Consider the following 26933-nt stretch of genomic DNA (forward strand, 5'->3'; position numbering starts at 1 on the left):
ACCACTCAATACATAAACGATGAATGAAAACCGATACAAAAGGTGTAAAATTTGATTACGGTTATTAAATTGTGACATTCATACGTCCCTAAAATTTACTACGGCCACACTGTTTCTGTCAGATTAATAGGTGCGGCCATGTTGATCTGTAGTGAATAAAACTGAGTTAATTTTCTTTTAGGGAAATAAAATTGACACAATATGCCCAAATGCGACCTCAAAACGAGATACATCCCCGCGACGTTCGCCTGGACTCTATTGTTGGGCACAACATCCCTGTTTTTTTATTTCCCGTAAGTATACAATGTCGTCGATCGTCTGTAAATTCTCATTTTCGGTTTGACAACTTTCACATGAGATTGTTGAATTGTTTCTATTAATATCTTGGGGCTGTGCACTTGCCCTGTGTGTCTGTGTGTGGATTATACCCCTGCAATGCCTGTGGCGGTAACGGTAAGCGCATTTTTTATAAGATTCTTAATGATGGTGTAGGAGCCATGTTCCAAGTAATTATAAGTCATATTTACATTACCATAATATCCATTTAATAATTAGCGTTTCTTGAAGTGAGTAACCAGTGTTGTCGTGTCAATGGCCAGCCACTTCCTGTGCTCTAACCAAATCTGTATAAACAAAAGATGTCTCATGGTGTGATAAATGAGTCAGTCAGACATACATTAATTTGTTCTCCTATTCTATTTCTTATTAAGTTTGATTGATAACTTTCGTGTTGTTTACCTACATATTAACATTATTACAAGTGTAGGAGTTAGAAGTTTCATTGATGTTATCACTTTGTAAATATTAAATGATGACTAAATGAATATCCATTAGGTATTTATAATGAGTTATCTAGCCTAGTTACACATCGCACCTTTAAAGTAAAACCGTTACTAAACAAAAATTTTCATGAATTGAGGTATCAATGCCATCTATCTAAAACACACGTAAGCTACAAGATAGACTTGTTTTTATTGTAAAATTTAATGATTTGCGCCATCTAGCGGTAAATCAAAGCGTTACTAAACCGAGGTATGATCGGCTCGCTAAATACAATATTGTATCTATACCAATAAGAACGTGATCGTGGTAGAGTGATGACCGAAGTTTAAAACAACAGTGTTATTATTTGGATAAACACGGCTTGAAGTCACAAAAAGGTAAGTTGTTGATTTTTTTTAATAGGTATAATGTTTCAATTTGTTTAGACACAGTTTTCGTGTTATGAAATTACGCAATTTACAATTCAATTTCTTTGATAAAATGTTACAGTTTGTATAGTCACAGTTTGCTTTTATTTTTTTTAGAGATAAATCCAATAACGTTTATTTCTAGAGTGTAACCATTTCTTTGGTCACAGTTTGTCGATAAATTGTAAGTAAATTAAATCATACACTTAATTACAATAGTGGGACATTTATGTTAGTCACGGTTTATTTCTTTAAGCAACGTATCTTTTGTATTAACATTTAAGAAGTAAAATATTACATTTTGTTTATACTCTATTTAATGTTAAAATTGACTCCATAATGTATGAAACTGTTAATGTTATTTTGTTTTAGTATCACTTTAATACTAACATAAATAAAAGTAATTCATATTTATAGTATCTAAAATTCCTGTTAAAATGTATTTTATGTTAATATTGATAAAAATAATAAAACTAGGTTTTTGTTTTAGGTCATGGCGCATTTTCGAATCCCGCTTTTGTCACGCATTTTAGAGGCTATGTAATCTAAAAAAAAATGTAAACACTGAAGAAACCACGCAAATATCCATGGACGATCTGGATAATAATTTTACACGAGATGCTAATCCGATAACTATCGATACTTGCAGATCTCCTTCTTTATTGCAAGAGCAAACGCTACCGTCGTCCTCAGTCTTCGTTCTATCGTATCCTCAATAATCGTTCGTCGCAAACACGTCATCATCATCATCATCAGCCTATCGCAGTCCACTGCTGGACATAGGCCTCTCCAAGTGCACGCCACTGAGATCGATTTTCGGCTTCTCGCATCCAGCTCCTGCCAGCCGTCTTGCGCAAGTCATCACTCTACCGTGCCTGAGTACGTCCTACACTACGTTTGCCGAGGCGTGGTCTCCACTCTAGAACTCGTTTACCCCAACGGTTATCGATTCTTCAGCTAATATGGCCAGCCCACTGCCACTTCAGCTTGCTGATTCGGTGGGCTATGTCGATTACCTTGGTTCTCTGACGGATTACCTCATTTCTGATGCGATCCCTCAGAGAAATGCTGAGCATAGCTCTTTCCATAGCCCGCTGAGCGACTTTAAACTTGTGGATCAGCCGTACCGTCAGTGTCCACGTTTCGGCTCCGTAAGTCATGACAGGTAGGACGCACTGATTGAAGACTTTTGTCTTTAGGCACTGTGGGATCGACGATGTTAGGACTCGACGTAGCCTCCCAAATGCAGCCCAACAAAACTGAATTCTCCTATTCACCTCGTCCTCAAAGTTGTTTCTACCTAACTGCAATGTCTGTCCGAGGTATACATATTTCCGAACAACTTCGAGAACGGCGCCGTGTATCGCAATCGGTTCCGGTAGAACATGTTCATTGAACATGACCTTGGTTTTGTCCATGTTCATCCGTAGGGCGATGCGTAGAGAAGATTCAGCCAGGTCGTTCAGCATTTGTTGTAGGTCCTGCAGCGTTTCCGCTATGATGACGATATCGTCAGCAAATCGCAAGTGAGAGATGTGTTCGCCATTGATGTTGATGCCGCGTCCTTTCCAGTTCAGCGTTTTGAACATAATATCCTCCATTGCATTAGTGAACAGTTTCGGGGAAATAACATCCCCTTGTCTCACTCCTCGATGCATCGGTACGCTCCTTGTTTGCTGATTCTGTACTTGGACGGACATTGTAGCGGCTTCGTAGAGACATCTCATCACTAGGATGTATCGAGGAGCAAGCCTTTATATCAGTCAAGATTAAAATTAAGTGACAGAAAAAACAGCGATTTAAAAAGCCGTGTAAAAGTGATTGTATGGATCTGTATTTTGTCTTAAAACATTATTAGTTTCGAATTTTTTTTATTTATTTAGTAATATTATAACATCGTAATAATGCAAAATTTATGATTTTTAATTTAATTGTATAATAATATTATTAAATTATGAAATTTCAATAGTTTTCTATTTAGTAACATTAGTTGCACTGTAATTTCATACTAATATACAATAATGAACAAATAAAATTAATGGTAAAGTGTTACTATAATAATATAAATCAAAATAAATAAAGCTGTAAATATTAAAAATAACTTTTTTAAATGACATGTCATAATGTAAACAGAGATCTATCATAGAAACTCATTAAATATCTTAAAAAGCCTTGAACTCAGATTTTATTTAGATAAAACTGTGACTATTTTCTAATATTGGCTCCCCTATAAAATTTCATAATTTCGTTTAGTAACGGTTTTACTTTAAAGGTGCGACATGATATAGTTTTGAAAATCACATTAACTTGTATACATATGTACACTTTGTGTGTTTATGTACGAACTGTGTAGGTAGAACATTTTGTTTACAGAGTATGTTGTGTGACCTTAAAAATAATAGCCCTGTCTTTTGACACTCACTGGCTTCTTATTTAATTTGTTTATATTAATAACGCCTGTGTGTTCTTGTATACAACCTCTTTTAAAAATAATTAAGTCTTATTGGAATCAGAAATAAACATAGTTCTGAAATTCTAAAGTTTAGTGACTAGTAAAACAGTAGTTCCGCAATTTTTATTATTTGTTTACATATAAAGAATGCATCTGTAGTACTATTATTTTTCAATGTGTCATAATAGAATAAAAAATGTATAAAGTCTAATTTCAAAAGAATATGTTAAATTCATAAAAATAATATAGTTACATAAGTATAACAATATTGTTGTTTTCAATACATATGTACACATACTCATATAATAATATTGCTGTAGTAATGTATTGTATAGCAAGAAACTGGTTTTCTTAATGTTTCAACTTTTAACTTTCACTCTCATTTTTAACAACAAACTGTTAAATAATGAGTCTCAAAAATATTCATTTATTCAAGATCTTTGTAGTGTGACCAAACTTATTAAGGAATTTTCTTTAAATAAATTGTTTATCTTTTATGTACATATGTACCAGCGGTATTGGGTTGCCCAGATAACTGGGTTGATGAGGTCAGGTAGGCAGTCGCTCATTGTTAAACACTGGTACTCGGCTGCAGCCAGTTAGACTGGAAGCCGACACCAACATAGTTGGGAAAAGGCTAGACAGATGATGATGTACATAAGTACTAACTACTATGTAGGAAAAGTTGTAGGTTGTTTAGTTATTTTTCTGAGAATTCTTGAGTGACTGACAAGGTTTGTGGGTTTTAATTTTATGTTTATAACTTAATTCATTTAATACAGTAACTAGATTGTTATTGGTCATACTAAAGTTGACATGCCTGTGGTATGGTTTCCACATTTTATAACTAAATACTTATAGTTTGTTGTATTTATAATTTTATGTAGAAAAATTACAGGTACACCTATCTATATATATTCTATATGCCATACATATAATTACCATTTAAGAAAAAGGCTTTAGTTAAATAAAGAAAGAACAGGTTGGAAGTTGAACTGTGAAAGCGTAACTGATGAACAGATAAGTTACTTTCTCATACATACCTAAAAACACATATTATTACAATGTGTAAGGAAACAAAACATTTGGCTATATAAATTATATTTTTGTACCTATAACTATGTAGGAAAAAACAGGTGTTAAATGGTAATTATAACTACTAATTTCAATTGTCCGTGACTTGATTTTAACTTAACAAGTTAACAAAAAACTGGGTTAAGTTCACACTAAATGCTATACTTATGTAATAACTGTTGAGTTGAGACTCCTTTTAAATATTTACATTGTGATAATTACATTGTGGTGAACTATTTAAACCTGTTTTGAACAAGTTGGTATAAGTTCAGCGTGTTATTATTTTAATTTGATTATAATAGCTTATAATTGTTTTGCATAATTGTTATTGTTGCTTTCTTGATAGAAAGTATGTTTTCTTGGTTCAATTCCAGGTTGAGCCAGTACCTATGTAACATTTTCAAGTAATGTAGAACATCCTTTCGAAATATATCTTGGAAACCAATGACTCAGTCGCTGAATTGAATCACTTAAATGTGAAGGAAAAACACCTTAAGGAAACCTAGACTTTTAAGTCTGAAATCGCCAACAATTAAGCAAGTGTGATGATTAACGCTCATTCCTTCTCTTTTTGAGAAGAGGCCTGTGCCCTGCAATGGGACAGTAACATCTGATGATAGTTGGACTGGTTTACTTTAGTTAAGTTTAACCCAATTAGGAAAAGCCTAGTCAGATTACCTGTGGAAAATTTAAATGTACGTTGAACAAGCGTGTGTTTAATCTATTAACACGAAACATTTATTTTGGTACTAGTGTTTAGTACCGCGGATTGGTTTAGGGGTTTCCGGCGATAAACATAGTCTGTATTGTATTGTAAACTATTGCAACTATGCATTTATTTAGCCTCTTAATTATAGGCTAAGAATTCCGGTCGTAAATTAAGTCTGTAGTTCTTATAAGTTTGGTTTATCTCGTTTATTTTTAGTTGGACTTTTCTTATTTGAATCTTTTTCATGTCTAGGGCATCAGTGTTTTTTTTTTTTGTTTTTAATTTTTGCTCTTTACCAAGTAGGTTCATTACAAAAATCCAATTCAATTCTAAGCACTGATTACTTATTTCAAGTAGCACTTAAAGTTAAGTAACGTTTGAGTATTACGAAGTCAGCCTTTTATTGTCTATCTACAGTATACCTACCTAACAAGTCTCCCACTAAATGGGTTAACGCGAAACTGCACACAGACAAACTGACCATATTTCAATTAGGTCCCCAGTATTGCGGTCATATTTTTTTAACATTTTGCTTTGGCCCGACTCATTCTATTGATCCCATGCCCGGCGTGTGCAATGTGTGCATCCTCGTAGTTTTTTTTACTAATCTAGTTCTTCGTATTCACCTACTTAAAAACTGAATATCATCTGCCTAGCCTTTTCCCAACTATGTTGGGGTTGGCTTCAAGTCTTACTCAGCTGAGTATCATGTGTTTTACTTGACTTCCGTGTTATCTGACCTCCTAAACCCTGTACCTGGTCAATCTAGTACCCCTTGAAAAGACTGGTTGTCAGACTTCTGACTACTCGTAACAAGTGCCAGAGACGTTGAAGCCAAGCCAGAGATGACAGCCGGTATTTACCTATAGTGCCTTCTGGAACTCGAAATTCCGGCAAAATTACTAATAGTTGGTATACTTGAAACCTAACATGCTCTCTGCTAAAATGTTTCTAGCCATGCTAAAGTATTCTACCGTTAAAACATAGGACGTAGAGCCTTTTCCTTATGCCATTTATATGGAAATATTATTAATTGATAATATAATTTACCCACTTACTCGTGTGATGAATAATCATGCCTATTTATAAAATTCATTGACAACGTTTGTGGCACATTAATTCTTTCCTTATGAATGATGCAAAAATACTCCTTAAATTTTTCTGATTTTTACCAAGCATCTCTTCTAAGCAGTTCCTCCTTCATTTTCTCTCCAATTAACTTGATTGATGGTGTACTTTTTATTTCTTCTCATTGCCTGCTATCCTCACCTTTTTCCAACTATGTTGGGGCCGGCTTCCAGTCTAACGGGATGCAGCTAAATACCAGTGTTTTACATGGAGCGACTTTCTATCTGACCTACACAACCCTGTTACCAGGCCAAACTCCTTAAGTAAGACTGATTGTCAGACTGCCTAGCTTCTGACTACCCGTAATGCCTATTAATGGTGGTTAAAATAAAACAAAGTAAAAGATCGATACGGCGGACGAAATAACAATGTCAATTTTCCCTTACCCTTAGATAGAAAGGTGAGAATCTTAGCAAATATCAGATTACACAGGAACTTTTTTCAATACTTGGAGGACCTTTGTAACGGACTGTACCTCTTATAAAATCTCAGTCAAAAAGTGGTAAACATTTTATCTAACTTACCTAGGGGGTAATGTTGCTATGAAGAGGTTGTAATTAGGTTTATATTATCGCTTGCATGTGAAACTAGATAAGATAATGCATCTCTGTTTTGTATCTGTGAATGTGTGATAAATAGGTAATCTCCTTGATTTTGTGTGTCTACAAGTCCTACCTATAGGTACTCACAAATCCTGTTTATCTAGATATTCAATTTCTGGATGGTTTACTTACTTCCATAAAGCATAATTTATATGTCATTACTTTTTTACACAAAATAATAATAAGTAAATAAGTTAGTAATATGATATCTGATATACACTGTTGGTATTTAATATTAATACCTGTCTCCTAGCAGGAATGTTAATTAAATAAAATCATTCACCTACTCATTGATCTGTGAATAACGTGACCTATAGAAATGTCACATTCACTCAGCAAATCTAATATGTAATAATACCTGTATGTGCACGAGGTCTCGGGTTCGATTCCTGGGTCGGACCGAAATCACTTTGTGGATTTTAGAAACTTTCACAAAGCAGCCTGTAGTCTGGAAGTTGGTGATTGAAACACGTAAATCGGTCCTGCGCCTGATCTCTCTCCGGTCGTGTAGGATTGCCGTCCCATCGGGCTATGAGAGAGAAGGAATAGTGAGTGCACTTGTGTCTGCGCAAATACTTGTGCACTATAATATGTCCTGCGCAGCTGACTGATCTCCTTATATGAGAACAGCCGCCGTGGTCGTAATCTGTCTTGGATGCCATTAACACTAGTTAACTGTTTGTATGTCTGTTTCAGGTGTCAATACTACCTTCACAAGCACCCATGGGTTCCCGCGTACCAAGGCTTCATAACGTTTTTTGTTTTGGCCAATTTTACCCTGGCCACTTTCATGGACCCGGGAGTCATACCAAAAGGTAACATTTTCTTCTTTTTAAAACAGTCCGTACACGTAGCGAAACCTATCCTCTTAACACTAGAGATACTATGCTACATTTGAAGTAAAAATGTACAGTAGTATAAATATATATAACACGACTCAATTTTAGTGGTCTGCTTTAACATAATTCTGTATCAATTACACTTATATCGACAGAAACTTAAAGTTAAGTGACGTTTAAGTATTCGGAGAGGTATTTCAACTACTTTGAATAACTTTTGCTATAACAGGTATCTAGCTTCAAGTGGAAACTTGAAAATAACTTTTTATGAGAAGAATTAATTTTAACTTTGTCGATCAGTCTTTAAATTGAGATATTATAGATTAGAAAAAAACGGGTGTGTCAAAAATACATTATGTATTGAATGATACATGTAATTCATTAGCGAATAAAATACTATCTATCTTTGATAACACAGTTCAGTGCAAGGATTAATTTGATAAGGTTTCAGATTACTTAAAGTTAAATTTATTTTCATTTGACGGTGTAATTTTAATTGCGGTTGGAGTATAAAATTCCATTGTTAGCGAAAAACTTTGAATCAACTATTAAACTTTTAATTAAGCTTTAGCTTTTAAATAACTAAACATAAATTGATATAATTGTTTAGTAAATGCTTTTATAAGAGTAATAAATTGCCTGAAGGGTGGGTAATCCAAGTTGATCCTTCACTTAATTGTTCTAAGACTAAAAATAATGACCCGCCCTTCAGAAAGCCCGCAATAGTTAATCAAGCAAACTAAACAAAGCCATAGACAAACAGTCTATTAAGAATCTTGTATGTCTAAGGGTGAGTATAGACCAACGAAATAGAGCTGGGAATTAGAGTATTATTTTGCTGTTAATTTTTTTAATGGACATTGTCACAAAGCATTTTCAGAACAATTTGATAGGTGAGTATAAAATGAAGGCCCGCTAGTTTCAAAAGAGCTGTTTGTATGAAAAGAACTTGCCTGGGAAAAAAGTTAAATAGATGCTAAGAAAAACTATAATTAAATTTAAGTTCTACTTAAAAAAATTACGCCTAAATCACTCAAGTACGGCAGAGAGACATAGAATGATTTGTGAGAATTCCGTAAAATTAATTATGTGGGTCGTTTAAGTATTCGGTCCAAATTCTAGCACTAATTCTTTCTACGTTTCTAAACGCACCCTACTACAAGTAAATTAGGGTTTACTTAGACAGAGCTAATGAAGTTTTTTATACATATACGGTACGTTTGTGCGTTGTGAAACACTATCTTATCGGTCGGGCTTAATGTGAATGCCCTTGATTTTACACGATTGCGCTAATTTAAGGGACATTTTGTTGTACTGAGTAATAGCAGAAAATCGATATTGCATAACGGCCTGAATGCACGAATTGTTTTTTTTTTGTAAAGCTTTTTTAGGTCGAAACTCGAAATATATTTGTAGATACTAATATTTATAATATTTTCAAGCTAAAAGCTTGTATTGTTTTTTTTTTTTGCATGACTACGTTAGTCTTGGGAACTAGTGGTCCTATTTGGAAGAATATTTCAGTGTTAGATAACCCATTTATCGAGGAAGGCTACATTTTTTGCCTGGGTCCGCGAAGTAGTTCCCAAGGGACACGCGTGAAACCACTGCCATAAGTTATTTTAAATTCAGTTTTCAGTTTTTGAACTTAGCTAATTTATGTGTGTGTGTTTTAATTAATGTGACGTTTCATAAGAGCCTGCAAAGGCCTATTTGAAATAAAAACAATTTGATTTTGATTTGAGCTATTACAAATTATCAAGCCTAAGTACTTACCTATTATTTTTGATCGCAACTCTGTCGTTTACTTTTGGTATCGTATACTTAACTTCGCCCTTAATTAATTTACTACGAATTTAACGCGATAAAAGTATAATGTAATAGTATAATTGGTACTATATTAATGTTTAAAAGTGTATAATTTTATTGGCGATCCTGAGCTCTTTGCCTAATAAACGATATTTCCTACCGTGACTCGGTAATGGTTTGTTAATGGTCTTTTAATGTCATTTAGAGTCACTACTTTTATAGCATAAATTGTCCATTATCTGTTTGTTAGTAGATAAGATAAAAATGTTCATTCAGTTTCTTAAAACTAGTTTTGAAACCGTTAAAAATACTTAAAAAGCATCAAAGAATTTGGCTGTTACATACTCTTCTTAAGCTTAACCTAGCCTAAATAATAGATTTACTTAGAATCGAGCACATTTTAGGATAGATAAATTCATTTTACCCCAACACTAATTATGATCAGAACTGTCTACAAATCATTGTGTGCTACCACATTAATTATGGTAGGTATTTACCTAGGTACATAAACGTCTGCCTAGATTTTTCCCAACTACGTGGGGGTGTTTTACATAGAGCGACTGTCTGTCCTCTCTGACCTCTACACCTTTACTCTTCCCAAAATCTTAACCGGGTAACACGATACCCCTAGGTAGGATTTACCTACAGAATCTTTTACAAAAAAAGAAATCGAACATATTCATTGATGAAAACTGACCCAAATTCTTTTCTACCAAGTATACATACAAGCTTTCCCCCCCAGCTCCACCTGACGAGGACCGCGAGGACGACTTCCGAGCGCCCCTGTATCGCAGCGTGGAGATCAACGGTATAACCGTGCGGATGAAATGGTGCGTCACGTGCAAGTTCTACCGGCCGCCGCGGTGCTCGCACTGTTCTGTGTGCAATCATTGCATAGAAGTAAGTTTTTTTTTTTAACTTTATATTCAACTTTTTACCTTCTAAAAAGGAATCTCAGAGTTACAAGCCTTCAGGTTATGGCAAACTTAACGTACTGTATATGAGGAAAAATGAAGGCTTATTTTAAGCTTCAAATTTTTTGAATACTTGAAAAGTGATGGGGTGTTAAAGTTCCATTTAGTTCAAGATTTATAATCTTGAGTGGTGACCCCAATGGAGCGGCCAGGTTCGACGATTGCAGTAGGTACGGGAAGACGCAGAGGCTGCCTATAAACAGGAATCTAAAATATCAAAGATAATTTTACGAAGTTCGCAAGAAAATCTGCACGCATTCATTATTAGAGTCTAATGCTCCATGGACTAAATGGTCGCATGCCCATTCAGGGACAAGTAAAATTCTAGGAAAAATCAACGCTAATCAGTAGTGGGCGAGGTCTTATCCATCGTTTTCGATGATAACTCGAAATTATGTTTTAACAATACTTATTTTACAACTATTCACAAATTACTATCTGATAGCAAAAAATTACTCATAATTTTTAAGCCCATTAAGAACTAGCTCCCATTATGAAAAGGTCTTAGGGAGCCATTACACACGTGTACGCACGGCGCGTTATTTCAGCGTATACTAACGTATACGCAGCGTACACGCCACGATAATGCTTGTATCGCCTAAGACTTTAAATTGCAAAATACCTTTCATAATATTAGTCCTCTATTTTTTTAAAGACATTTATGTTCGTTGTCCACAGACATTTGACCACCACTGTCCGTGGGTGAACAACTGCATCGGACGACGAAACTACAGATTCTTCTTCTTCTTCTTAATATCGCTTTCCATACACATGCTGAGCATATTCGGCCTCAGTTTATATTATATCATGAACAATAACAAAACTTTGACGCAGGTCGAGCCTATTGTGTCGTATCCTTTACAAATGTTGCGTTTGTTTCTAATAATTCGAGTGTATTTCACCGGATTTTAGATAACAGATTCAGTAAGCGGAATTAGATAGTTCTGAGTTGCGAAACAGTCACGTTTTTCATGTGGTTTGAATTTATCTGTTTATCTGTTTAGTTGTTGATTGAAAAAATACTGAATTTATTCACTTAATTGAAGTTAAAAGTTAAAATTTTCACGACCATGACATGGCTGTCTTTCAAAGCCGTTCCCAATACTCTATACCTATCTGTTGATTTACTTACTACATACATAATCTTAACATTAGCCTTATACAAGTAATGACAAATTCCCATCTCTATTAAGCCAAACAACAGATAAATAAAATATTTGGAAAAGTCTTAATTCAATTCCAGAACATTCTACAAAAATCCTTAACCAGTACCTTTCAGAATGGTAATAATGGGCATAATCGCACTACTAGCGATACCGATATTCGGCCTGACCGGGTTCCACATGGTGCTGGTCTCCCGGGGCAGGACCACCAACGAGCAGGTGACGGGCAAGTTCACCGGGGGCTACAACCCCTTCTCGAAAGGGTGCTGGTACAACTGCTGTTATACGCAGTTTGGTCCACAGTATCCTAGGTAAGTTGACAATTTTGTTAATGGTTACTTACAAAGAAAAGCTTATTATTTCGGTAATAGTCACAGAACTTACGCACTTAATAAACGACTGTGTTGGAAAAACAATTAATTTTGAAATTGTTTTAAAAAGAAAAGGTAAAAGTTTGAGGCTTGTTTTAGGTGAAAAATCTTGTTTTAGATAGAAAAGTGCAATTTGATTTATATCTTTCCAAAAGTACAAGTATCAAATGTTTAAATTAATTGATCGTCAAAACTGTGATTGGGTCTTTTGCCTGTAATAAGTATTTCACTTGCAAAGTTAAAAAAACTCGTTTATGAATATAAGTTTATATTAAAACACGTTGTAAATATTAACCGCTAGAAATGACAATATCGATATGACAGTAGTGATACCACATGGTTTGTAATCGATACCTGCAGCTATGACTCAGTTACATACGATAACATTACAAGTTTAGCGTGCAGTGTCCAAACTTAATGTATTATTGCTTATGTTTTATCGCTTATGTTTTTAACATTATTTCATAGTAAATTTGGATAAATTAGGCAAACACTTATGATTAAAAAAAAGTGTTTTCTCCCCCCTTTTTACACCAAATATGTAGGAGGTTCCTAAATGAAACCATAAAAAGAGAGATTGACAAGTCATGGTGATATTTTACATCGTCACTGTGTTAGCCAAAACATTAATCATCCTTATCATCAAGATATAAATAGCAACAAAAATTTTGTTCCGGGCTCAAAAAACAATAAATAAGAAATCAATAATCAAAAATCCATAGGACGTATTCAAGTGTATTGACTATTGCGCCAACTTATGTATGTCAATTTCGATTACCCTAAATGTATTCTGCGTTCAGATTGTCCCCGAAATAGTTTCCATAGATTTTTGTAGTTCTAGTATGAAAAATGGGTGTTATTCAGTTATAATACCTATTTACAGATTCAAAGTTCCAAAAAGTACAGATAGTAGCGAACCGATAAACGCCAGCCCTAACCCTATACAAGATCCCAATAGATTGAAGATGCAAATCCTGCTCTGTTGCTCCGTTTAGGTAGGGATCATACATATCTGTAGCATAGGACAATTTTTCATTACTTGTATATCGATAAAAAAAGTTTATCGATATATCGAATACTGTTAGTGAAATTTTCTTGCTTTAAAAGTCGATAAATCACTTCTGAATTAGTGACGACCTCTTCAGAATATTTAGCAGTTTTTTTCTCTATTCTGTTATTTCCAAGTTGGTTGTATTTTTTGCACAATTTATTTTTCAAATCCCTCAGTCTCAACATCACAATCAGTTACCTATCTCTGAAAAAAATCTTAAAATCCTCTTCAATCAATTTCCAGTCTAGTCCGACCGTCGAAATACATCTACAAAGGTGGCAAGAAGCGGCGGGAAGCGATGCCCGGCGGGGGGCACTCGGCGTCCGCCATTTCCACGATAGCGACCGACACGCAGCACCAGGTAAAGACGTACACGGCGGACAACGGCACCGCGCACCGCCCCGCCGGACCCCACGCGCACTATAACAAGGTGAGAGCCAGACGCTTTGCTGTCATTGCTAAGCTAAGCTAAGGGGGGGTTTTCGGGGGTATTCTGTCATTGCTAAGCTAAGCTAAGGGGGGATTTGGGGGTACTTGGGTGTCTGTCATTGCTAAGCTAGGGGGATTTTGAGGGGTAATTCTGTCATTGCTAAGTTAAGCTAGGTGGGATTTTGGGGGTATTTCTGTCATTGCTAAATGGGGACAAATAACAAGGCCTTATGAGGTGGGAATTGCCATGGGGACATTGCTAAGCTAGGTGAGGATTATGAGGAAAGAACAGGATATTTGGATGTAAGAGTCACATCCACAACAATCACATTCTCAAATGTCACTTGAAAGTAGTGGGTAATTGCTATTTTTTTCCGTCTCTACCAGAAACAGACAAGACAAACTTACACTCGGTTGATTTATATGATGTTGGCTGGTGTTTGCAGAAAACATTTATACTGCTATTAAAGATTTGGATCGCATGATTGTTTGTGGTCTTATCAACATCTTTCTCTTTCTAAATCTGATCTTATTTATGGTTTTCGATGAGTATTGTGTCTGTATTGGGTTAGTTAGACTATTGTGCCTATAAACTAATCATTATGTAGCCTTAATTTGGGATTTCAGTGTTTGTGCATGACATTTATATTTGTTTTTAAATGCACCAAAAATATTTGGGTGTAACCATAAAATAAAACGACAGTAAAACTAACTATTTATTGTCATTATAGAAGCTTATCTTAGATCACAATATTTTAAATAATTAAAAGGATTTAACTTATATTCACATCTTACTAAAAACACATAAAATAAATAATTTTCATTTCTAAAACCATTTGTAATTATAGCATCTATCTAGCTTTATTATTCATGCTTCACTAGCGACCATTCCCGATATTCTATCCATCTATTCATTAGCTTACAACAGATAGAATTTTGACATTACCACCAACAAGTAATGTCAATCTCCTATCTCTAGTAGGTAAGCAAAGATAGATATAATGTTGAGAGCGGCTGTAATAATACAGCTTGTTACATCCAATAAGGCAGTAGCATCATCTAGTTATCATGCTTGTAGAGCGAATTACATACCTTCAATTCACAGACATAAGGTCGAAATTAGCACTTGCACATTTTTTTGTTAAATCTTTACTTACTAACGTGAATTGAAGACATGATATGTCTGGCTCTCTACTAATGTTTCTGAACTATAGTCAATCAGGTAATTTTGTGGTGATGGTACTGAATCGGTTGAACAAGTTACTACGTCCTAATTTTAACGGCTTTAGGCTTGTCGTTCTTTGATGACGTTATTTTATACGTAAGTTTTTGGAAGACTAGCCTGAACCGTGGATATGCTCATGATTTGGTGTCACTTTTATAATGCACATTTTTTATTTATTTATTTATTATGCACTTAAATGTCAAATCTCTGATGAATTGTCTTTTGTTTGTGGTACGTCATAATTTTTTTTTGTGATCTGTGCACTGTGAAAGTAAAACCAGTTTTCGGTCGAAGTCGGAACATAATTTTGTAGCATTTAGAAATAATAGATATTAGTTACTTAAATAAATATCGCATTAAGAAACATAGAATTAACATTACATATAATAGTAATTAGATCAAAGTAACGTATTCCGACTTTGTCAACATTTCTAACACAAAATCTCTTATTACAATATAAAGCTATATGTGTGTTTTATTATATCACATATTTCTGAGCTTTTTCTGTTCAATAATTCACTGAATAATAAAAAATCTGTCATGGAGTCAGTGTTTCACATTCACACGCTTTAAAAACTAATGCAAACTGCAATGGCGCTGTTTAACATAAAAATATTAATTCTTTAACCTTGATGGAATGTTTTATCGTGGTGTCTTATGTGTCGTAGATCAGTTTCTGTTTATAAACACTTAATTCTTACTGTCCGCACTTTTTCCTATAACTGTGTTTCACGAGGGAGAAATTGTACGCCAAAATTTTAACATAACCAATTCAGTTTGGATCTACCTCAGTAATTTTGAGATGGGTTGTCAAACTGCAAAATCCAATCTAGAAGTAAAATTTTTGTTCCTATTTTCAAAACCGAGTCGTATGACTGTCCCCTTGTCCCTCTCCCTTTTAACCCCTATCGGCGAGTGAGTAAGAGCTAGAGTGTAAAGTTGGTGTGGGCGGCGCCCTCGCAGCTGTCTCCGGGACGGGAGGAGGCGGAGGGCGAGCTGGACGGGCCGGGCGCCTCCCAGTCGGCGGACTGCGAGCCCACGCCGCCGCCCCTGCAGCGCCGGGGCTCGGCTGCCAACTTGTTCCCGCCCGACGCACATCATCATCTGCCGCCTAGGCCGCACCATTATCCGAGACTCAGTCCGCTTTCGAGAAATACCAGGTGACAATGAATTACTATTTAATGTACATTACAACTACATAAACTAAGATTTTTAGTCGACTGAGTAGTTTTTTTTCTGGTACTCCACGTTAGCCAATGATGATATTGAGTAGTTAAATAAAAATGATAAAATTTTGTTTGAAAGTCAGGATTGATTCAAGTTTTCAGTTATGTTTGCCCCTTGCCACCAATTTCTCTATATCACTCGTTACAGAAGAATCGAATGAGAAGAGAATATTTAAATGGTCATATTGATCACACTGTTTTCAAATCTGAATCAAGTCCATCCTCCGAGCCTTTTTCCCAAACTACGTTGGGGTCGGCTTCCAGTCTAACCGGATGTAGCTGAGTACCAGTGCTTTACAAGGAGCGACTGCCCTATCTGACCCCCTCAACCCAGTTACCCGGGCAACCCAATACCACTTGGTTAGACTGGTGTCAGACTTACTGGCTTCTGACTACCCGTAACGACTGCCAAGGATGTTCAATGACAGCCGGGACCTACAGTTTAACGTGCCATCCGAAACACAGTCATTGGTGTCTAAGATATACTTAGAAAGTACATACAAACTTAGAAAAGTTGCATTGGTACTTGCCTGACCTGGAATCGAACCCGCGCCCTCATACTCGAGAGGTTGGTTCTTTGTCCACTAGGCCAAATCTGAATCAAGTATTCACACGATTCTTTATGGTATTCCAGCCACGGTGGCACCACGACATCCGGCTACCGAGTCGTAATGGAGCCGGTGAGATACGACACGGGCTCCAATGGCGGAGCCCGGCCCTCGCCCACAATGCAACAGAGGATCAAGGCTCTGGGCGTCCCCACGCCGCTGGCCGTCAGCAGTCCAGTCAGAAGGTATGTACGACCGGCCGCGACCAAGGACCGGCGGAGACTGAAAGACAATATATGGCGTCACTTTATATTAGTGTTCAGTCATGGATAATGACGTCACAATGTCACTGTTTAAAAATTTGACGAGATAATTATCAAGATTTTTTTATTTTATTTGTGATTGAAAAATGTTAATATGTTTCGAAAACATCCTTTCAGTTTCCGCAAAACAAGTATAATTTTTCAAAATTCTTCGTCAAATCAAGGTTGATAATTGAACTTCAAACTATACTACTGTACTAAAATATGTTACTAGATCAAAATTTCAATAAAGGATTACCTAATTGGCTGATTTATCGAGAAGAGAACATGTTCCCATAATGATTAAATAGGTATTTATATTATTTCCCATTGTATCATGGCCTGTTCCCATCATTAACAGAAATGGTATTGATCCCCTTCTACCTAAACCGGGAATGCATCGCTTAAACCACGGTACGGACGAGCACAGAAGTATAACTTTGAAAAATAATTTAAAATAAATTTTTTTACAGTAACAAAAATATTTTTTACTTTTGATATTTTGCAAAGTTATATTTCTGTTTAGTCCGTACTGTGCTTATATGTTTTTGATTTGATTCAGTGTTTATTTGCATGTAAAATGTTTTGCATTCACATATTAGAAGTTACTGAGTTTGGGAACACTAATTTACTGTCCATATTTATTGTCAGTGGTGTATATTTAGCTTCGTAAGATGTGAGGGTTGCTTACTAATACATATAAATATTTTAAATGTGGCCAAAGTGTGGGTAGACTTGAGATTTTGGAGTTTCAGCAAAAAAAATGCCCCATTTCGTATTTTATAAAAAAAAAGTTATACAACGAAAATAATTTAAGCAAACCTGGTTAAAATTCCAATTGTAGATAAATCATTTACACATCTTGATGATTTAGAAATAATATCAAATCTTCAATGAGTAAAAATCTTAGTCTACCCCCTAATAGGGTCACAAAAATATAATGGAATATCAGTTTCCTAGTTTATTGTCTATTAGGTATTTTAACTGGGAATGTAAAGAATTCTATAAAATGTAAATACACGAAAAAAATATGCGGTGAGACCATGAATATATTTTTTCTACTTTTAGTAGAAATGTTGTGTGAAAACCTTTTTGTGCTTACCCAAAAACTACTGTCTTTCTATCCTACATGCGTTTACGTTATTCTTGTTTCATGTTCATTTTATTAATTTCAAACGATTTATCAGTACTAAATAGTCATTAAAACAGTCATTAAGTGTTGTGTGAATAAATGGTTTTACTTCTTTTATTTCATCTTCAAGCCCACATATGGATATTTTATCATTTACTTAACTTATATCAAAATCATGGCTGGAGGAAATTTTAATTTCTTAGCAAGAAATTCTATATAAAAATGTTTGTGGTCTCATAGCAGTTACGAAATATAAACTTTGTGATTTACCGCTTACCGCGGCAGGTGGACCTAACGCATAGAGCCGACGTGTCAACGGTAATTCGTCTACTGTCGTTGTTTGCCCCTGTGTGTTTGTGTGTTTATGCCATTTTTATTTATTTATTTATTTACAAAGAATTTGTGGATATTTTTACATAAGCTTATCATTACTGCTGGTACTCATTCCTATTAAATAAATCATTTTATAGTGCCACCTCGTATGATGTGCAGTTGACAGCTGTCAGTTTAAGGGATGGTAACATTGTATAAACTGAATGACATCAACTGTCAACTGCACAAAAAACGATAGTTACACCGAATATTTTGTTCATTAGACAGGTGTCAGTTTTCAATGGCAATTGCATTTTTGGCTGACAGAAAAGTCAAATGCACCAAAAAACGGTCTGACCGTATCTATCATGTCGCCATATTGCAATTCATTCATTTTAGTTTTTTTTTTATTTGGATGTATCCTAGAAATTCTTCTTAAAAAATCATGTAGAATCAAGCCGTTCTTAACTATTTCTTCTTCTAGATTTCAGATTCCCAACAGTAAGTTTAAATATTGTAATAATTAGAGCTATAATAAAAATATCCACTAATTCATATACTTACTTTATTTTATTTTTTGTATATTTGATATGGTTATGCACTTCGTTCTGTTTTTGCTACGAATATTTTTAATACTAAGTAAGCGTTAGGTTTTTGAAAATTGCCTGCATTTGCAGTTCTTTTTAAATATATTTTATTCTACTTTAAGACATTTCTGCGACGTTTTTGTAAATAATGTGGGAACAGAAATCTGAAAGTTTATTTTTGATTGTGCTTTTTATATTTTTAATGTATTTTTTAAAGCACGAAGCGGTTAAGCATGTTTTTTTTTGTATTTAGTTTTTTTTTGTAAATATATAATCAGTTACACCGTAATATTTTAAGCAATTTGCATGTTTAAGAAAAACTTGTATTATAATTTATTTAAAAAAATATACATATCTTGTGGCTACGGTTTCCACTCTTGTATTTTACACTTTTTTAATATTTTATTGGGGAGGGGGACCAAGCAGCCTTTTTGGCTCTGTCTTAATTATTACTGAATTCAAAAATTAGGTACAATAAAAATGGTGTAACTAGGTTATTATGGGAATTCTGTCTGTTACATCAATTTAGAAAATATCCTTCAGTTTTGAAGTTTTAGCTTTTTTTGGTGGATGATAAAATGACAGAATTCACACAAATATTATGTATACCTCATAAAAATATATACATTACTTTTTTATTTGCAAGCTGTTGTGAGAAACCGGGACGCAGGCGTAGTACGACACACTATACAATGGCTGAAAACGGCTACCAACGCCTGTCTATGGTCGACTTATGATCATAGACAAGTTATGCTTCATGGTAAACGAACGATTGCTAGTCGAACTCACGATTTTTTTCCTTTTTTTAAATAATTCTTTCGTCGCTTCTTCGTCATAATAAAGCCAGCATTTTTTTCTTTATATTTTCGTGCTATCTCCACAATTTTTATCTTGATTTTTTATTCCAAATATTCATATAATTTTATGGAATTTTTAATGGATTCTTCGTTTTCAGAAAGTTTTCATAAGCATTTAAGCTTGAATTCTTCTTACCATTTCAAGATAATACAGTTATTCATCATGTACAATGCCATTGTATGTCGTGTCGTTGCTTGCCGGTGTTTTTGTTTTATCCTGATGAAATGATGCACGGTTTTTTTGTTCAAGCACATTGCACCTAGTTGACTTATTTATTTTTAAGATCAAATCTGTATTTTAGATAATAATGCTTCTTGGTTTTTTAAAGCTAGAACAATTAATTTCAAGAGAAGCTTAATTTACAAGAGATACTAACACCGATATTACTACTTATTTCACCAGGATAAGCATGCAGTAGATCGTAGTGATGCAGTAGTGTGTATGATATATTAGTGTAACATAGTTGTGGCATGTGGCGTTGGTATGCTCCCCGCAACCGTAGCAGGCGCTCGCCGCCTCCGGACCCAAAGTTCTACGCGTTCAGAACCCGGTCGTCACCTCCGACGATGACTATACTCTGCTCCCAAACACGTGTTACATGCTCATTGTTAAACGTAGATTAGACTTGTTTGTTAATTGTGACATCTGGGACGTAGTCGGGGTTGCGGTACGGTCTAGTGATCATTCATGTAAATAACTGACCTGATAACAAGAACCGCACTCCCCGCGGTGCCCGCCCCGCCGTCCCCGACAGGGGGGCGCAGCACCGCGGGGCAGTCTGAACGTGCCGTGTCCGAGGGCGGCGGCGCCGGTCGCGCGATCGCACGTGCAAACGCTTCGCCCCGCAGCTCCCTTCTCCTTCTGTCCGTAGGCCGTACGATAACGATAGCGAGGGCTCGGACGAGCTCGCGCGATTAAACCCCTGACGTGAGCGCCGCGCCTGACAGGTCCAACCCGGGCACGCCGACGCAGCCGCGCCGCCCCGACTTCATCGGCGTCGGCGGCCGCGCCTCGCCGCAGCGCCGCTTCCTGTCCGAGGGCGAGCTGCTGCGGCCCGAGCCCGCCGCGCCGCACCGCCCCACGGCCGACGACATCCGCGAGCTGGCCGCGTCCCCGCAGCGCGGCAACTACCTGTGGGCGGAGCGCGCGCCGCACGCGCCGGCGCCGCACGCCCGCACGCGCCGCACGCGCACGCGCTGCACGCGGCGCCGCGCGGCGGCGTGGCGGTGTTCCCGCCGGGCGTGGCCTCGCCCCTCGCGCGGCGGCGGGCGGGCGGCGGCGGCGGGCGGCCGCTGTCGTTCGTGCGGGCGCTGGAGGTGCAGGACGCGCTGGAGTCGCGGGCGCCGCCGCCGGACCCGCCCGACCGCGCCTCCGTCTACGACTGCAACTACGAGATCTCCGTCTGAGCGCACCCACTTTTATATCTATGTATATTTGTGAGTCATTTGTAATGTTGACCTATATTTAATTGTGAATCGTCGAGAGAGTGTACATAGTCCCCCAGTGTTGTGATTCCGAGATGACATAATAATTATATAGAACTATATAAAAGAGAAAATGTATCAGCACCCGAGTGTCTCAATTATTGTGTAAAAAATATATTTATGAACATTGTTTTTCAAGGAGCTGTTGTATGTTTTTCCTTTAGGTTTAAATCGACGTGTCAGGTAGTCGGAGGTTATGGAATTGACTGATTCGTTAATCTGCCTCAATTTTTTTAGTTGAAACTTTCTGCGGGCGCAGCGAGGTTTAGAAAATGTCGCAGCGTGCGTTTTTTACTTGACGTTTTTATCAAAAAAAGTATTATTTCTTTATCGTTAGTTTTGGACGCCGTTGCTACTCTTATAATGTACTCCATTCATAAAAGGTGTAGCAAACTAAGCGAGGTGACACAAATTGACAGAGATGACTTCTCCAAAGTAAAAAATGCACGATGCGTGAAATAATGTGCCAAATATTCTGTAGTCACAGGTAGCTTAGAGCACGCGTCTTGTTCATTGATTTTGAGCTTTTGATCTTCGATGTGGGATTATAAAACTTTCCTGAATTTTGTTGTGATAAAACCACGTTAAACAAATTGCTAAATCCTTTGTATCACTTGCGCTATTTGACCTTATGAGAACGTCAAGTCTATTAATTCTTGTAATCTAGTGATAAATTAAATAAAGCCAGCAATTAAATAAAGTTTTTAATGTATGCCACATTAATGCTCAAAGTGTCCCGAGTCACTACAGTGAACTCTTGGTGACTTTTAGTAACTCTAATGTTCACGCCATCCTGATTTCTGAAAGCTGGCTTAAACCAGATCTCTTGTCCACCTCGTACTCTCTTCCTGGCTTCGTACTTATTCGGAATGATCGGCTTGGGAGAAGAGGGGGTGGCGTGGCAATTTACCTCCGATCAGACTTTCCTTATAGGATTTTGGCTTGCTCTTCTGGTCCTCTAGCAAGTGCTGAATATCTCTTTCTAGAGGTTTCGGTAAAGGGAGCCAAAGCTGTCGTTGGTGTTGTCTACTGTCCCCCTTCCGTCGACTACTTCACTGATTTAGAATCGGTTTTAGAATCGCTGGGTTCAGAGTATGCACATTACATTATCATGGGCGATTTTAACACAAATCTCCTTGCTCCTAACTCTCCTCGAACCCGTAAACTCCTGCACCTTCTTCAGTCATCCAGCTTAATTATACTGCCTCTTCAGGCTACTCATCGATCCACAATCGGTGATGATTCTTGGCTGGATTTAATGATCATTTCCAACCCATCCCTCATTTCCTCTCACGGTCAACTTGTTGCTCCTGGCTTTTCTCATCACGACCTCATTTTCCTTTCCTATGTCCTTAAACCTCCTAAGCCCAAGACTAAGGTTTTGCATAGGCGGAGTTTCGCGCGCATGGATGTAGATCGGTTGCTTGAGGACGCCTTTAATATTGATTGGACACCTTTGATGACAGCTGATTCCATAGATGACAAAGTCACTATTTTTAACAACTCAGTGAACAAGCTGTACGATGTCCATGCACCAATTAAAAAGGTAAGGATAAAACGGCCACCAGCTCCGTGGATGACCAGTCTTATCAAGATTGCCATGCGTAAGAGGGACCGGGCGTTTCGCAAGTTCAAGAGGGAACGCACGGATGAAAACTGGGTTCTGTATAAGGCTGCAAGGAATCGGTGTAATCTGATGATACGCAACGCTAAACGCCGCCATATACTTAGCAATGTCTCATCATCGACTTCTGCTGATATCTGGAAGTTCCTAAGGACTCTGGGTATTGGCAAATCGCGACATTTAGACCTACCTAGTTCTATAACTTTAGATGCTTTAAACAATCAATTCAGCACATCTTCCCATTTGGATTATTTAACCAAACAGGACACTCTCAACTTTATATCAAGTCTAACGCGTCCTGATATTAATCCTTTTAAGTTTCAGCCAGTCGATGAGGGAGAGATCAGAAGAATTATCCTATCCATTAAGTCTAAAGCGATGGGATGTGATAACATCAGTCGCCAAATGATTATTTCCATCCTTGTCCCGATCCTTCCTGTTATCACCCACATCGTCAACTATTCCCTCTACTCTGGAACTTTCCCGTTGCTTTGGCGTAAAGCGTTCGTACGTCCTCTTCCCAAAATTTCCAGCCCCACTCTCCCCAGTCATTTCCGTCCAATCTCCATTCTTCCCTTCCTGTCCAAAGTGCTTGAGGCTTGTGCTCATAAACAATTTGCGCGTTTTATTTATGCAAATAAATTCATTAGCCCGCTACAATCTGGGTTTAGGCCAGGCCACAGCACTTCCTCTGCCCTCCTTAAAGTGACTGGCGATATTAGGCGGGCTACGGAAGACGCTAACCTAACAGTGATGGTTCTAGTCGACTTTTCGAATGCGTTCAATACCGTCAGTCACGATATCTTACTATCCATCCTATCCTATTCGATGGTCTCTTCTGAAGCTCTAGATTGGTTTTCTTCTTATCTTCGGGATCGCCAGCAGTCTGTTCGGGTGGATGAAGGCTCATCAAGTTGGTGTACATTGAATGTTGGCGTTCCATAAGGCGGCATACTCTCACCTCTTCTATTCTCGATATTTATAAATCTACTCACCCTCGAGCTTCAGTGTTCGTATCATCTCTATGCCGACGACTTGCAGCTTTACCGTCACACCAAGGCCATTGACTTGACTGATACTATTGACAAAATTAATGCTGATTTAGAAGTGGTGAAGACTTGGTCTGATAGGTTTGGGGTGGTGGTTAACCCTACCAAGTGTCAAGCCATCATTATTGGGGGTTCGAGAGCTATGAGCAAAGTTGATGGTCTTGGTTTACCAACTTTAGTGTTTAACGGGGTTAACATTCCTTACAGCTGCACTGTGAAAAATCTTGGCCTACACCTTGACTCCACGCTGAATTGGCAATCACAGGTTGCAGCTGTCAGTCAGAAAGTGACCAGCACGCTGCGGTTCCTCTATCGCTTGAAAAATTTTCTCCCAGTTAACGTGAAGGCGACGCTTATGCAAACTTTAATCTTTCCCATAATCGACTATGGTGATGTTTGCTACTACGACCTGAATGCAGATCTGCTCAATAAACTTGACCGGCTTCTCAACAATTGCATTCGATTCGTTTTTAATCTCCGCAAGTACGATCATGTGTCAGCCTATCGAGCGCAACTTAAATGGCTACCGATAAGACAACGTCGTGTGATAAGGGCATTAACTACTCTTTTCTCTATTCTACACTCTCCCTGTACGCCTTCTTATTTAACTCCTCACTTCCAATATATATGTTCTCAACATAGCAAAAATCTCCGCTCCTCTAATAATCGTCTTCTTCACTGCCCTGCTCACCGGTCAGATATCATTCACTCTTCCTTCTTTGTTAAATCTATTCTTCTCTGGAATGAGCTACCTCTGGAGATCAGGATGGCTAACAGTCGTTATACATTCAAAAAGAAATTACGCGACCACATCCATAGGAAATTGGCAGAATCGCTACCGTAGATTGTTTTTTTTTTATCTATCTCTTTATCTCTCCTGGCAATTATAATATGTATGTATGTATGTATATTATGTATTATTATCTATATATATATTGTATACTTTTAACTAACTATCCAAACAAAAACCTTGCACCTACCACTGCTATTTCTCCACCACCTAAAGGTAGACTGGGAGAAAACGCCTAAGGCGTTAAGTCCGCCATTGTACGAAATGTGCATGAAGTATAAATAAATAAATAAATAAATAAATAAATTAAACTTTCCTATTTTATGATTAGTGACAAAATATATAAAATATGTGGAATGTTACTGGAGACGAGACGACGCGGCTTAGTGGCCCAAGCGGGATAGCGAGATAAAATCTTAAGTTTACCGAGGTGTGTGATTAAATGTTCACGATATAATCATATCTGCGTGTGTTAAAATGTGAAAAATTGTTGTGTGATTACAACGCACTAAAATAATTTATAATTAAATATAAAATTATGTAAAAACTTTGGCTCGAGCAACTCGTTCCGGATACTCAAACCTTAGTTAGAATTACGCGGCGCCGGCGCATAATCTAGTGACTTTGAGTATCGTGGTATGAAGAACACATAATGTCGGTATTATCAGGCAGCTTTGAAAGTTTATGAACAATGCAATTGAAAGTTTTATTTAAATAGTTGCTATTTCTAAATTAACTTTAATATCAGTAGTTGCCAGAGTTCACTATGAGCGCAGACTACGCGTGAACTATCAGACCTATGTATATCTTTGGTTAGGATCGGTTGTGACAGGAATTATTGAGTGTCAGCTATGTTCTATGTAGAATTTATGTAAACTAAATGCATGGACAGAGTTTTAGCCTGCAAAACATCGACAAACTTCGCTTCGAATGAAAGACCACATTAGAGTAGTTTGCAAATAAACAATCAAATTACCAAAATTGTGGCTAAATGGTTATACATAAAATCTACATTGAGTTTGGTCTGTGAAAGTCTCGAAACGACAATTTTTTAAAGCGTTAAAAACGTGCGTAATAAAGTATCGCCATTTTGTTTTCATCACGGATCTCAACTTTCCGAATTCCTATTTTGCCCAGCATAAACTGTACTTATACTATTTGTAATGTAAAAAGAATATATTATTCTAAATTACACGGGATGTACTGAACGCGTTGAAATAGAAGTGAGTCAGTTGAGATTACATTATGTACATAAATAAATAAATATCTATTATTAATATTATATAATATAAAATATCAAAATATATAAAACGTATCACCAGATTTTGATACGCGAGTTCGCGAACGCTGATTATCAAAATATTCGATGGTGATACGTTTTAACATGTATAGAAAAAAATACAATAACTGTCTTCTATTTATTAAGGTTTAAGTATGTAAATATTCATGAGAAATATGTAAAACAAATATCTAAGGACAATTTTGTATAGAACTTGTGTAATAGTATTTGTTGTGAATGTTACTATTGCGTATGTAATAACAAACACTGTTTTAGTTTTGGTGCCAGTAAATACAATATTTTTTTAAACTACATAATAAACATATCAGCAGCGTATTTTTTTTTAATACGTAGCAAAAAGGTTTTGTTGAACGGCCTACTAGGAACTGTTTTATGTTGTTCTTTCATTCGTTCGTCTGCCTCTCATCACTGCACATTCCGTTTCTCATATTTATTTTAATGTAGTTATCGTTTTGGCACATTAGTTTGATTGTGCGTACTTAAATTTTCACGTTTAGTGCTATATTAACACTGTTGAAATGACAATGCACATGATCATAGTAATGTTGTTGATTGACCTGACTAAAGTCCAGATATTAATGTCCATAAATATCTTAGAAAGACTATTTCTAGTTAGAAGTAATTATTTGAAATAAAATTGTATGATATTTTGGTGTAAACGTATTTGCATGTTTTAAGTTATTAGAAAGTGGTGAAGTTCTTTGT

The 26933-nt window shown here is 36.7% G+C and overlaps 1 protein-coding gene across 1 annotated transcript; it reads left to right on the forward strand.

Annotated features, from left to right (window-relative positions):
• Positions 1–82: 82 nt before the first annotated feature.
• Zdhhc8 (Zinc finger DHHC-type containing 8) lies at positions 83–21606 on the forward strand. The gene is given in 10 exon segments (XM_049837973.2): positions 83–293; positions 7852–7970; positions 10546–10703; positions 11456–11628; positions 12057–12251; positions 13606–13792; positions 15980–16176; positions 16877–17035; positions 20929–21149; positions 21152–21606. Coding segments are annotated over 10 exon segments (1737 nt in total). The 5' UTR covers positions 83–201; the 3' UTR covers positions 21388–21606.
• Positions 21607–26933: the final 5327 nt, after the last annotated feature.

The sequence above is a fragment of the Helicoverpa armigera genome, chromosome 8, assembly GCF_030705265.1.
Source record: "Helicoverpa armigera isolate CAAS_96S chromosome 8, ASM3070526v1, whole genome shotgun sequence".
In the NCBI taxonomy this organism is placed as follows: Eukaryota; Metazoa; Arthropoda; class Insecta; order Lepidoptera; family Noctuidae; genus Helicoverpa; species Helicoverpa armigera.